The sequence below is a fragment of the Macrobrachium nipponense genome, chromosome 1, assembly GCF_015104395.2.
Source record: "Macrobrachium nipponense isolate FS-2020 chromosome 1, ASM1510439v2, whole genome shotgun sequence".
In the NCBI taxonomy this organism is placed as follows: Eukaryota; Metazoa; Arthropoda; class Malacostraca; order Decapoda; family Palaemonidae; genus Macrobrachium; species Macrobrachium nipponense.
The window spans coordinates 140,826,179-140,840,918 of NC_087200.1; the positions used below are offsets into that span (position 1 = coordinate 140,826,179).

The window sequence follows — 14,740 nt, forward strand, 5'->3', positions numbered from 1 at the left end:
ATCATTTGCACACAAAAAGGGTCTGCTACCAAAGGTATTTAACAACAACAGGTCACCAATATAATGGACCTCGGTATATCGTACTTCCGGATACTATATCGGTGCAAATTGGAAATACTGCCTCCAGATTGAGCACCAAACGTTTTTTTCAAATCAGGTGCTAAAAGGAATGCTGGAAGTTTGAGTGAGGGAGAAAGTGCATCACCCACCCTCTTAACCCTTAATGGACAGATTGATCCTTGGGAGTAGTGATAACAGGTTTGGGGTGTGGATGGATTGATCCTATAGATAAACAATATTACGCGCCATCGATTTGGAAAGAATCGGAAGGGAAAGAGGTACCAATACTTTTATAGCCCATGGAATTACTAATGGCAACTTTTACACTGGCTAAAACTTCAAATCGGGCATCTCAGGACTTTAGTTCTGCTTGTGACTTGAAGGGAGAATGTTCTGCGTCTCTCTCTCACGACATCTTTTTGTAAATTTGCTCATAAATATACCAAGGGGTTGCTGTTGTTTTTTGTTCATATTTTACAATAGGATGTCGGTTGTAAATGTAATTTCACAAAGAAAAGTGCAAAGAAATATTAGAAAGAACATGTAAAAGTAAAAAAAAAAAAAGTTACTGAATCTTCATTCTCTGTAAATTTACGTAAATATTTTTTCAACATATTTGCTAAGAATTTGTTACTGCTTTTATTTGTTATCTGTTTTGATATTGTGTGAGCAGTTAATTAAAATTTTACAAAATAAAATAATTTCATTATTAGAAAAAACATAAGTTGGTAAAATTTACGAGTGTCATGTAAAAGAGGCCCCAAAAGGGTTTGTAAATAGTAATTTTCAACTTCTTGAGGAAGGTAGGGGAAATTTTTTAGAATCTTTTTCTTTCACCATATATATTTGCATATATTCCTTTTTCCATTGATGTGTTTTGATTCGCAAATTTGCTGACCTCAAAGTTTACCAAGACTGAAGAGCTGCATATCGATAAATTTACCTGTCCAGTAAGGGTTAATGAGTACACCACTCACATACCAGAATCCATTGTGTTAATGCATCTGACTTGTGCTTGCTTTATCTCAACTCTTTGTATACATCATGTGGTTTTTGTTAACTTTTTAGTGATTATTGTGATTTGAGCATTAGATCCTCCCCAATAATAGCACTGAAGAAAGAGTTTAAGCATCCAGGAAAAACTGGATGCTATTGCAAAAGTAGAAAGTGGTAGGTCTCAGTAAAGTGTGGCTGAACATTATGGTATCGGTGCACAATGTCTGACATTATGATAGCCAAAGGTAAATTTGTTACATTTAAGAATAAAGGCTATGATATTTAACATGAAGAAGGAAAAGCTGGTGCTCCTTGAAGATCTATGAAGGCTTCGGACGATGACAAACTTGAGGAAATGTCACTGAAATGTACATGCATCAACGTACAGCAGAAGTCAGCATCAGTGTTGAACAGCTCATCTAGGCTGCCAAGAAATTTAGCATTCATATGGGACTAAAAAAGTGCACAGCATCCATTAGTCGTGCTTTTCGCTTGAAATGTAGGCATGGCATAGGCCAAAAGTAAATGTGTCGGGGGGAAACACTGTCAATAATAATACTATAATATGTATACAGTGTTCCCCCCGTATTCGCGGGGGATGTGTACCAGACACCCCCACGAATAGTTAAAACCACCACTAAAAATGCTTATAACTGCCTATCTTGAAAGTTCAGATGCCAAATGTATACCTTTAATAACATCCTACTTCAAATATACCTAAAATTACTAACCTATTACTGCATTAATCTTTGAGGTTATATATTAATATAATTTCAAACTCATCTTAAACATTTTACCATTAAAAATATATACCTACAGCAAATAACAGAGAGAGAGAGAGAGAGAGAGAGAGAGAGAGAGAGAGAGAGAAAAGAGAGAGAGAGGAGAGAGAGAGAGAGAGAGAGAGAGAGAGCCGAGAGAGAGAGAGAGAGAGAGAGACGATGAGAGAAAGAAAAAGAGAGAGAGGAGAGATTGAGAGAGAGAGAGAGAGAGAGACCAATGAATGGCAACATCATATATTTGACCCTCAAGAGTGAAATTATGAATTATTTCGAGACAGAGAGAATAATAATGGGGAGAGAGAGAGAGAGAGAGAGAGAGGAGAGAGAGAGAGGAGAGAGAGAGAGAGAGAGAGAGAGAGAGAGAGAATAACTCCTAGACTCCGCTTCCTCCCCTCCACCAATTCGTATATCAAACTCATTTACTCCCCCGCCCATGTTCCTCCAAGTGGATAAAAAGACTGGGAATCGCTATTTTTAATTAATCTTATTAATATTTGAAAATTAGTTATAAGGTAAATCATTTATTTACACTACAAAACAAATAACCATACGTGAGAGAGAGAGAGAGTGTTATTGTTACTGTTTAATCTCATTAAACGTAATATTATTTGTAAACTAGTACTGTATATTATTATTTTACCATAAAATGTAGTAATGTCCTTAAAGATATACTTATACATACACTTCCAGCCCAAACAGAGGGCGAGAGTTACCACTAGCGCATGCTAGTATCTCGTGTGGCGAGAGAGAGAGAGAGAGAGAGAGAGAGAGAGAGAGAGAGAGAGGGTTGTCCTTATTTAAAAGAGTGAAATGGATAGATTATTGTACTTCTTTAAAATACTATCACATGTGAATTTTGAGATTAATTATATTATTATTATTATTATAATGCAAAAATATTAATAAACATACACATGTACCATAGAAATTATCTCATATCAGCAAAAGAGAAAAAGAGAGAATTTCAATGATCCGTAGATGGCAATACTCTCTCCCCACTGGATTTGACAGTTGGAACCCAGCCAACCAAGCTGGCTACGTGTTCAAAAACAAGACACGGGGTTAAATGCATTTTCTTTTATTCTTACATAATTCTTTTTATTTATAAACTAAAATCTTGCTAATTCACTTTAGTATTTTCTTTAATGAATTTATATTATTGCTGTTTACATTAATACAGTGGTACCTCGAGATACGAAAGGCTCAACTTACGAAAAACTTGTGATACGAAAGCCAATACGAAAAATTTAACGGCTCTACGTACGAAAAGTTTTCAAGATACGAAAGGTTTCTGAAAGTCCGAGATTCGCCCGGATAACAATTTTGAAAATCGCGCCACGCGCCGCCATCTTAGTATACTAGTAGACTCGCCACCATCCTCCTGCTTTCTCTCCCATTGTTTCCTGATGCTAGTCGCGGGCCATGAAATCCTTCTCTCCTATTGGCCAGCGTCCCTCCCATCATGCATCTACTATGTACACGTGGTGGCGTGGCTCCGCTACTCGGTACCAGCATTGTTATAGTACGCACGTGGTATTTGTTTTCAGGATCGTCAATGTGTACGTAATACTAATAGTATTTTTTTTTAAAAAGTGACCAAGATCTCTCACATGGGATAAGTGATCAAGGTCTCTCTCATGGGATAACTGGAAACTTTGCAAGGTTGGTAGAATCTCCACTCCCTGCTGAACAGAGGGTGTAGACCAATCATTTACAACATGCATACCAGTATGTAGTGTACTACGTATAATCAAGGCACTTCAGTTTATGTTGAAGGTCAGCAGCCGAACATTCAGTTTCAGTTTGCAGAGAGAACATTTGGTTGAACAGGGTTTTGATGGACACCAGGGCCAACAGAGTCATGAGGTGCAAAAAAAGAAAGTTTGAAATTCTGTATTACAAAAAAAAAAAAAAAAAAAAAAAAAAAAAAAAATGAATAAGAAAACGGCAGAAATTAAAGCAGCTTTTCATAAAGTGCATCATTTGTAGAAGACACCCCCCCCGAAAGGCTCACACAGGAACATTGTGAAAAAGTACGTAGGCAGAAGCAATCTTCCTTGGATAGTTACGTTGTAGTACGTACGTATATTCTTTAAAGTGTACATACGTACATATTACATACAAAAAAAACCCGCAGAAATTAAAGCCGCTTTCCATAAAGTGCAATCATTTGTAGAAGACCCCACCCCCAAAAAGGCTCACACAGGAACATTGTGAGAAAGTACGTAGGCAGAAGCAATCTTCCTTGGATAGTTACGTATGTACGTAGCTTTCACTCGAAAGGTAAGCGTTCCACATTTTACGTTACAGTAATAATATTTCTTGTACACTAATATACACTTTATTTACAGGTTTTGCATTTTTAGTCTTAATTTTAGGTATTGAATGGTCCAAATTGTTGTAGTATTTCATTGTTTATATCAATTTACCTTTATTATGAATTTAATGGGGTGTTTTTGGAGGGCTTGGAACGGATTAGCCATTTTACATGTAAAATGTGGTCCAAGATACGAAAACTCATGATACGAAGGGCGCCTCGGAACGGTATTAATTTCGTATCTCGAGGTACTACTGTATTGATATTTGAAAATTAGTAAATCATCATCCAAAAAACACATCGCTTTGAGAGAGAGAGAGAGAGAGAGAGAGAGAGAGAGAGAGAGAGAGAGAGAGAGAGAGAGAGAGAGAGAGAGAGATTATCGTAGTATTTAGTAAAATACTTTCACATATGATTTTTGTAATTACAGTTATTATTATTATTATTATTATTATTTTATTATTTGAAAATATTAATAAGCATATTACGCAATATATGTACCATAAAAATCTCTCATCTCAGTAGAGAAGAGGGGGGAGAGAGAGAGAGAGAGAGAGAGAGAGAGAGAGAGAGAGAGAGAGAGAGAGAGAGAGAGAGAGAGAGAGAGAGAGAGAGAGAGAGGGGGGGGTGGAAATTTCATGAGCACTTTATGGCAGCAAACAACAAATCAGCTCCTTTCCCCCACCCTCCGGTCACTTAACCCTCTTACGCTGAAGTGGTAAAAAAAAAAAAATTTTCTCCCGTGTGCCGGAGGTGTTTCAGAGTGAGCGCAGAAGCGGAAGAAATAATTTTTTCAAAAAATCACAGCGCGCTTAGTTTTCAAGATTAAGAGTTCATTTTTTGGCTCCTTTTTTTGTCATTGGCTGTAGTTTAGTATGCAACCATCAGAAATGAAAAAATTATCATTATCATATATAAATAATGCGATATAGATAGCGCAAAACGAAATTTCATATATAATTGTATTCAAATCGCGCTGTGCGCAAAACGGTTAAAGGTAACAAGTTACTTTTTTTTCGTTGTAATGTACACTAAATTGCAATCATTTTGGTTTTGGTATATAACACATTGTAAAATTATAAAAGCAACACAGATGAAAATATTATCACAAAATAATGCATGAAATTCCGTAAGCGCGCGGACGTAAACAAATATTTTTTTCAAAAATTCACCATAAATCTTAAATATTGTTCCTAGAGACTTCCAATTTCTTTCAAAATGAAGACAAATGATTGAATATTACTATACTGTAAGAGTATTAGCTTACAATTGCAGTTTTCGACCATATCTGACGAGTTAAAGTTGACCGAAATGTCTTTTAATTTTTTATATATATATTTTTATATGCAATTATTTCAGAAATAAGAAAAGCTACAACTTCAAATATTTTTCGTTTTATTTTACATGAAATTGCGCACATTTTCATATATAAAACTCTATGAAATGCCATAATATGGAAAAACGGGAGCAAATATTCCGAGAATATTACGTACGCATTTCGGAGATTTGTGGCGGAGAATCCGTGCGCAGAGGGAAGGAAAGATTTTTTTTAAAATTCACCATAAATCTAAATTATTTTGCTAGAGACTTCGAATTTGTTTCAAGATGAAGATAAATGACTGAATATTACTAGACTGTAAGAGTTTTTAGCTTACAATTGTGTTTTTCAACCATTTCGGTAGAGTCAAAGTTGACCGAACGTGGTTTTTTTCTATTATCGTGATTTATATGCAAATATTTCAAAAATGAGAAAAGCTACAACCTTCAATTATTGATTGTTGTATTCTACATGAAATTGCGCACATTTTCATATATAAAAACTTTATGTAACGGCTAATTTAAATGGTGCAAACATTACCACAATCGCACGTATGATTTTTTCGGAAGAGTTACAGCGCGGACGTAAAGAAATTTAATTTTTTTCATAAATTCACCATAAATTGAAATATTGTGCTAGAGACTTCCAATTTGTTGCAAAATGAAGTTAAATGCTTGAATATTACTAGAATATAAGCGTTTTTTTAGCTTACAATTGCTGTTTTTCGACCATTTCGGTAGAGTCAAAGTTGAACCGAAGGTTGAAATTTTGGCAATTATCATTATTTATATGAAAATATCTCAAAAACTCATAAAGCTACAAACCATGGGTTGTTTTTAGTTGTATTGTGCAAGAAATTGCGCACATTTTCCATATCTAAAACTTTATATAACAACAGCTAATTTTAAAATGGTGCAAACATTACCACAATCGCATGTATGATTTTTTTCGGAAGAGTTACCGCATGGACGTAAGGAAAAAGTTTTTTCATAAATTCACCATAAATCGAAATATTGTGCTAGAGACTTCCAATTAGTTGCAAAATTAAGGGAAATGATTGGATATTACCAAAATATGATATGTTAAGATACAATAAAGTTTGTTCATACTTACCTGGCAGATATATATATAGCTGTATTCTCTGAAGTCCCGACAGAATTTTCTAAAAAAACTTACGACACACGTAGTGGGAGTAGGGTGGTTAGTACCCATTCCCGCCGCTGGGAGGCGGGTATCAGGAACCATTCCCATTTTCTATCAGATTTTCTATCTCCACTGTCTCCTGAGGGGAGGTGGTGGGTGGGTACTTTAATTAAATATATATCTGCCAGGGTAAGTATGAACAAACTTTATTGTATCTTACAATATAATTTTGTTCATGAAACTTACTGTCAGATATATATAGCTGAATCCCACCTTTGGCGGTGGGAGAGACAGAAAAGGATTTTAGGAAAACATATATATGTAGATGATTGACATCTTGTTTCCTTACCTGTTAGCATAGCTGACTTCGTGCTTACTGTCACCCAAGCCTGCATCTGCTTCACTAGAGTTACCAACAAGGTAGAGACCTGTGTAGTTGGTGCGCTCTAGATGATCTGCCAACGGGGACGAGACCACAATGTGACTAGACCATGACCATAATCAAGAGGACAACGAGGCAAAACCACCCCCTAAGTTAGCCTAACCAAAATACTCCCATATACCAAAGGCTAAAAGAAGGGAAGACCGCATTCGGCGGCCGACCCTACAAACCATAAACATTACAAACATTAAAAACTCACCTACCCTTTTCTATGGGAAAGGATGAGTGCTACCTCCTGCCCCCAAGATAGTGTCTGCGGCGACGTATGGTCCAAGAGAGTAACAGTTCTCATATGTCGTTCTGACCTCCCGTAAATAGTGCGAGGCGAACACCGAGTTACTTCTCCAAAAGTGGCACTTAAAATATCTTTGAGAGCCATATTTCTCTGAAAGGCTATAGACGTCGAAATAACCCTTACTTCGTGAGTCTTTAAACTTTCAAAAGCTTAAAGTCACTGTCTTGACAATTAGAGTGTGCCTCCTTAATGGTGTTCCTCAAAAGAATGCCAGTGCATTCTTGACATGGGCATATTAGGTCTCTTGACTGAACACCATAAGTTCTCCGCAGAACCTCTACACTCCTTTGTCCTACGAAGATATTCTTTAAGAGCCCTAACAGGACACAGGACTCTTTCTGGCTCTTGACCAATAGATTTCTGCCATACCCTTGATTTCGAACGATCTTAGGCCAAGGTTGGAAGGGTTCTCATTCTAGCCAGGAATGACATACCAAAGAGCAGACTGCATTATGCCCTTTTGAAGCCGACGGTTTACTAATCGCCTGTATCTCGCTAACCCTCTTCGGCCGTCGCCAGAGCAGTTAGGAATACAGTCTTCTTCGTCAAATCTCGCAAAGAGGCAGAGTAAAGAGGTTCAAAGCGGCTTGACATTAAAACTTGAGAACCACGTCCAGATTCCACAAAAGGCAACTTAGCTATCGGTACCTTGGTGGTCTCAAAAGATTTTAGTAGATCATGTAGGTCCTTGTTATAGCAAGGTCAAGACCTCTATGTCGAAAAACTACAGATAAGACACTTCTGTAGCCTTTAATGGTTGACACTGCGAGTTTTCAAATCTCGTCTGAGATAAAGAAGGAAGTCGGCGATCTGGCTCACAGAGGTCGTGGTAGAGGAAACTCCTTTCTTCCTACACCAGCTCCTAAAAGCTGCCCACTTCGACTGGTAAACCGCGATTGACGAAGGTCTTCTCGCGGTGGCGATAGCTTTAGCCACAGGTTTCGAAAAACCTCTCGCTCTGGCCAACTTCTGGATAGTCTGAACGCAGTCAGACTCAGAGCGGAGAGGTTTTTGTGGTACCTCTCGAACAAGTGGGGCTGTTGAGTAGATCTCTCCTTAACGGAAGAGATCTCGGAAATCCACCAGGTAGGACATCACCTCTGTGAACCAGATCGCTGCAGGCCAAAAGGGGGTGTTATTACGTCAAACTCGTCCCCTCCGAAGCTGTGAACTTTCTCATCACTTCCCCCAGAATCTTGAAGGGGGAAATGCGTAGAGGTCTAGGCCCGTCCAATCCCATAACAGGGCGTCCACTGCTACTGCCCCCGGATCGAGAACTGGGAGCAGTAAAGAGGAAGTCTCGAAGTCCTTGCTGGTTGCAAAAACTCTTCCACAAAGGGGCATCCCCAAAGGACTCCCCAAAAACAAAAAAAAAGGGGGCCTCCTGGCCACTACGTCCTGATTAGACGGGGGTCCACTCGGTCGGCAGCAACTGTCCTTGTCGACTGAGGAGATCCGCACGGACGTTCTCGACTCCGGCAATGAACCTTGTCAAGATCGTGATCTCTCTCGCCTTCGCCCAAAGCAGAATTTCCTTCGCTAGAGCGAACAGGGAGCGAGAGTGAGTTCCTCCTTGTTTCTTCAAGTATGCCAGGGCTGTGGTATTGTCCGAGTTGACTTGAACTACTCGACGGAGACTTTGTCCTGAAAGAACTGGAGCGCTAACTGAACCGCTGCCAGCTCCTTGAAGTTGATATGCCAGGCTACCTGTTCCCCCTCTCCGGTGCCTGACACTTCCTCCCCCCCTAGTGTTGCTCCCCACCCCCCCGGTGGATGACGCGTCGGAGAACAACCCTAGGTCGTGGTTCCGAAGCTTGAGGATATGCCCTCTGAGAGCTTTAACGGATCGAGCCACCATCTTAGATGGCTCTTCACCTCTTCTGAGATGGTTAAGATCATATCGAAGTTGTCCTTCTCTGTCCCATTGTCCGACAGGAAGAACTGAAGAGTTGGAGGTGTAGCCTCCCCAGGGAAAACAAACTTCTCTAGCGAGGAAATGGTCCCCAGCACTCATCCATTCCCTCACCCGAACATGAATCCTTCCCTAGAAAGGCTGACACTATCTCTATGCCTTGTTGCTGACGTTCCTGGGACGGTATGCCCGAAAAGCCACTGATCCATCTGAATCCCCAGATACACGATGGACTGTGTTGGGGTCAGATGTGACTTTTCGAAGTTCACCAGAAGTCCCAGGGACGCAGCTAAAGACAGAGTCGTTTTCAGGTCCTCCAGGCACCGGGTCTGCGAAGAAGCTCGTATGAGCCAGTCGTCCAGGTAGAGCGAGATCCTGATGTTGGAAAGATGGAGCCACCTCGCCACATTCTTCATTAAGATGGTGAACACAAATGGGGCCGTACTCAGACCGAAACAAAGAGCCCTGAACCTGCAAACACCTTTCCTTTCAAGGACGAACCGAAGGTACTTCATAGACTGGGGGGTGTATCGGGACGTGAAAGTATGCGTCCTGAAGATCGAGTGATGACCATCCAATCCCCCGGTCTTAAGGCCCCCAGAACGCTGAGGTGTCTCCATCTTGAACTTTTGCTTTTCTATAAGAGGTTCAGACGACTTATGTCCAAGACTGGCCGCCACCCTCCTGAGTGTTTTTCGGGAACAAGAAACAATATGTTGTAAATCCTGGCGTAGCCAGGTCTAAGACCTGTTCCACTGCTCGTTTCTTGAGGATACGACGGGGACAAGTCCCTGGGAGTGGAAGTCAGAGGGGAGGCTTTACGAACGGAATCTGTACCCCTTCTCTATGATATTGAGAGACCAGGTGTCTGCCTCTCTTTCTCTCCAGGCTCCTCCAAACAACTGAAGCCTGGCTCCTACCGGTGACTGAAGGTACGCATCTAACTTCTTGCCCTGGACTTAGCCGGGGCTCTACCTCTAGGAAGACCCTTCCTCGGGGTAAAGATCTAGCTGAAGATCCTCCACGAAAGGGCTTTGGCTCCTTAAAAGACTGGACTCCCCATGAAGACGTGGAAGGGACAGCAGGACGTCTCGACGACTGTGTCAAAAGGTCTTGAGTGGCTTTCTCCTGAAAGACTTACTGCCAGATCCTTCACAAAGCCTGGGGGAAGAGATGACTCCCGAGAATGGCGCATACAAAAGTTCTGTCTTCTGTGCGGGAGAGACAGACTTAGCCGCAAATTGCAATACAGCGATCTCTTCTTCAACACGCCTGCTGAAAAATGAGATGCTAACTCCTCTGAGCCATCCCTGACGGCCTTGTCCATGCATGACAATACACTGGACAGCTCCCCCAAGCTGATCGAATCTGGCTTACGAGACTGGTTGTCTAACACTCCGAGACACCAGTCTAAGAAGTTAAAGACTTCTAAGGACCTAAACAGACCCTTCAACAGATGATCCATTTATGAAAGTAGTCCACGACACCTTCGCTGAGGCTAACAGAGCTCTTCTTGAGGCCTCTACAACGCTGGCGAAATCTCCCTGTGCTGAAGTCGGAAACCTTCAAAACCTAACTCCTCACCGGTTTTCATACCACATCCCTGCCTTACCGCTAAGTCTAGACGGAGGCAGGCGCGAAAGTGGTGCTTCCTTTAACTTTCCTAGTCTCCATCCAGTGTTTTAACTTTCGGAAAGCCGCCCTCCTCCTCCTCCTCCTCCTAATAAATACTACAAGTACAGTGGTACCTCGATATACGAAAGGCTCAACTTACGAAAAACTCGAGATACGAAAGCCAATGCGAAAATTTAACAGCTCTACATACGAAAAAATTTTCAAGATATGAAAGGTTTCTGAAAGTCCGAGATTCGCCTGGATAACAATTTGAAACTCGCGCCGCGATCTTAGTACTAGTATACTTGCACCATCCTCCTGCTCTCCCATTGGTTCCTGATGCTAGTCACTGCCATGAGATCCCTCTTCCTATTGGAGGCATCATCCCTCCTATCATGCATCTTCATTATGTACGTCGGTGGTCTAACCTATCCGGCCGGCCTTTCGTACCAACATCTTTATCTGTAACCGCACCCGGGCATTCGTTCGGGTCTCAAACGATTTAGTTTAGCAACGTTAAATTTGTTTGGTTGGGATTTCGTTGCGCACTTTATCGTGTTGTGTGAGAACCTAATTAGTATAATTACTACATAACTTAATTACGCCAGTATATAGTCATGGGTCCCAAGAAAGTTGCTGAAGTTCCCAGAAAGAAGGGAATGCTTTCTATGGAGACAAAAATGGAGATAATAAAAAAGTATGAAGCTGGGTTTGCGGTGAGTGTGATTGCTAAGGAATATGGCCGAAATCCGTCGACGATAGGTACCATCCTTAAGCAGAAGGAAGCCATCAAAGCAGCTACACTTCCACCAAGGGCGTCACTATTTTGTCAACAAGAGGAGCCATGTGCATAATGAAATGGAAAGGCTGCTTCTTGTATGGAATGAGGACAAAGAAATCGATGGCGATACGATAACGAGATGGCAATCTGCCAGAAGGCCAGCGTTATTTTCGGCAATTTGATTGCCCAAACCAAAGACGACGGTGGAGAGGGGACATCAATGGCAACCCAGAGTTCAAGGCTTCTCATGGGTGGTTCGAAAAATTCCGTAAGCGGACTGGCATCCATTCGGTGGTGAAAAAATTAAAATTACGTAAAGTATAAAAAAGTAAAAAAAAATGTAAAAATAAAAAAAAAGACAAAATAAATTTATTTTAAGTTTTTTGTAAAGTTAAGTGTTACATGTTTTGTTAATGTGATTTGTAAAGTTTAGTTTGTTTTTCTGACATTTTTTTGTGTTTCGTAAAGTTGATGTACGTATCTGCCGTTTGTCCTCCTCTCTGTCGCCACTTTCGGAGATAGCCTCACTCGAAAGGTAAGCTTCCACATTTTACGTACAGTATTTCTTGTATACCATGTACATTAACATAATACACTTTATTTACAGGTTATTTTGCATTTTGTTATTAATTTAGGTATTGAATGGTCCAAATTGTTGTAGTATTTCATTGTTTATAGGTCAATTTAGCTTTATTATGAAATTTACTGGGGTGTTTTGGAGGGCTTGGAACTGATTAGCCATTCTACACATAAAATGTGGTCCAAGATACGAAAAACTCATGATATGAAGGGCGACTCGGAACGGAAAAATTTCGTATCTCGAGGTACTACTGTACCATGAAATTCTCTCATCTCCGTATGAGAGAGAGAGAGAGAGAGAGAGAGAGAGAGAGAGAGAGAGAGAGAGAGAGAGAGAGAGAGAGAAATTATTATTTTATTATTTAATGTTATTGAATACACACATTAAAGCTTCAAACTTATGTTACATAAAAAATATTAAACAAACACCTTTACAGGGTTTCTCCAGGATTGTAATGTTGCATTTCCATGTCTTTGAAATACTCACGTACGATAATTATTTAGATTCCGATAAAAAGTTTGTGCTGTTGTAAATTTGTGCAACTCAAATCGTGTAAGACAGTTATTATTGTATATAAGCATACTTCATACAATATAATAATGTACTATTCAACAAGTCACCAGCTCATTATACTAAAATCATAAGCCAGACAAAATACTGTCACTGACAGTAATGCATACTTACTTTAATGAGGCCTTTCATGTAATTTTCATGTGTCTCTGGACAGGAAGCTCCACAGTAAACACGATCATACATACGGATGTCAGGTGGTAAACAGAGGCAGTTACCTGTTGAAGTCAAAATTATAATTACAAATTGTATATAACATCTATGGTTATAAATGATGTATTTGTCTAATTCATGAACAGCATACACTGCTCCCCAACTTTTTCATGGGGACAGACCCCAGAACCAATGGCAGAAATGCAAAACTGGTGACAATACAAAATTAGGGGGTGTCATTTTAGATTTTTGGTGGGGGGGGTGGGGGATGGGGGGGGGGGGGGGGGGGGGGGGATGGGGGGGGAAGGGAGGGGGGGGGGGGCAAAGACGGTTTGGCGAGCAAAGTGAGCCTAATTAGCTAGGGTTTTTTTTTTTGGTATTTGAGCTATTTTGTGTGCTTTTAAAAGCTACATGCGTATTTCAGCAAAAATTTTATACTCCCACTACTGTGTTTATCTCATCATCACTGGTAGCTAGTAGACAAAAAAAGGATCAAGAAACGTAATATTTCTGAGGAATTTCATATATATGATTGCACATTTAAAAAGAAAACAGGCTGTTATTTCTTGGGGCTTGAGGGTTTAAGGGGGGGGGGGGGGGGGCAAGTTCGGGTTGAGGGGGGGAAACTTGAGGCTTGGGGGGGAAAACTTGAGTCTTGGGCCCCCCAGCCGGCCCAAATGAAGCCTCTGTGCAAAATCCCCTCTAAAAAATAATTAAACTGCAATTACCCTGTACTCCTAAACTAAAAATGCTTATAACTGCCTATTTAAACAGTTCACTCCTTAATTTAATAGTTCAAACAAAAATATACCTTAAATTATAATAAAAATGTTATTGTTATAATACAATTAAGTTTGTTCATACTTACCTGGCAGATATATATATAGCTGTATTCTCTGAAGTCCGACAGAATTCAAAATTCGCGGCACACGCAGTGGTGGGGCGGCCAGGTAGTACCATTCCCGCCGCTGGGAGGCGGATATCAGGAACCATTCCCATTTTCTATTAATATTTTATCAGTGCCACTGTCTCCTGAGGGGAGGTGGGTGGGCACTTTAATTATATATATCTGCCAGGTAAGTATGAACAAACTTAACTGTATTATAACAATACATTTTGTTCATGAAACTTACCGACAGATATATATAGCTGAATCCCACCTTCGGATGGTGGGAAGAGACAGAATAGGATTTTTTAGGAAACTAAATAAGTAGATGATATACATCTTGGTTCCTCACCTGTTAGCATAGCCGACTTCGTGATTACTGTCACCAAAGTCTGCTTCTGCGTTAACTAGAGTTGCCAGCGAGGTAGAGACCTGTAATGCTGGTGCGCTCTAGATGATCTGTCAACGGGGGGGCGGTGACCACAATGTGACTAGACCATATGACCATACTTCTGAGGGCAACGAAGCTAAAACCACCACCTGACCTAACCTATCAAAGTTAGTTCCATAACTTCTAGGCTAAAGAAAAGGAACGCGCCTGCCAGCGACCAACCCTTCAAAGTTAAAAAGCAGCACCTATCCCTTTTCTATAGGATAGGATTCGTGTTGCTTCCTGCCCCCAATAATATATCTACGGATAGTATGGTCCTAGCGACTTACAGATCTCAAATGTCGTCTTCACATCCCGTCGGGAGTGAAGAACGAACACAGAGTTGCTTCGCTAAAGCGTGGCATCAGGATGTTACTGAGTGTCATGCTCTGTTGAAATGCTTCCGAGGCCGCGCCCTCACCTCTTGAGCCATTCATATTAAGAAAAAATCTCAAATCTTT

At 40.5% G+C, this 14,740-nt stretch overlaps 1 protein-coding gene across 2 annotated transcripts in view; it reads right to left on the reverse strand.

Moving 5' to 3' along the window:
- LOC135219690 (protein-L-isoaspartate O-methyltransferase domain-containing protein 1-like) overlaps positions 1–14,740 on the reverse strand; it is a 221,826-nt gene that overhangs the window by 30,100 nt on the left and 176,986 nt on the right. For both annotated transcript variants that reach the window (XM_064256650.1, XM_064256649.1), the window contains exon 4: positions 12,925–13,028. In XM_064256650.1, the coding sequence (XP_064112720.1) occupies positions 12,925–13,028 (104 nt within the window). The remainder of the gene's footprint in view (positions 1–12,924; positions 13,029–14,740) is intronic.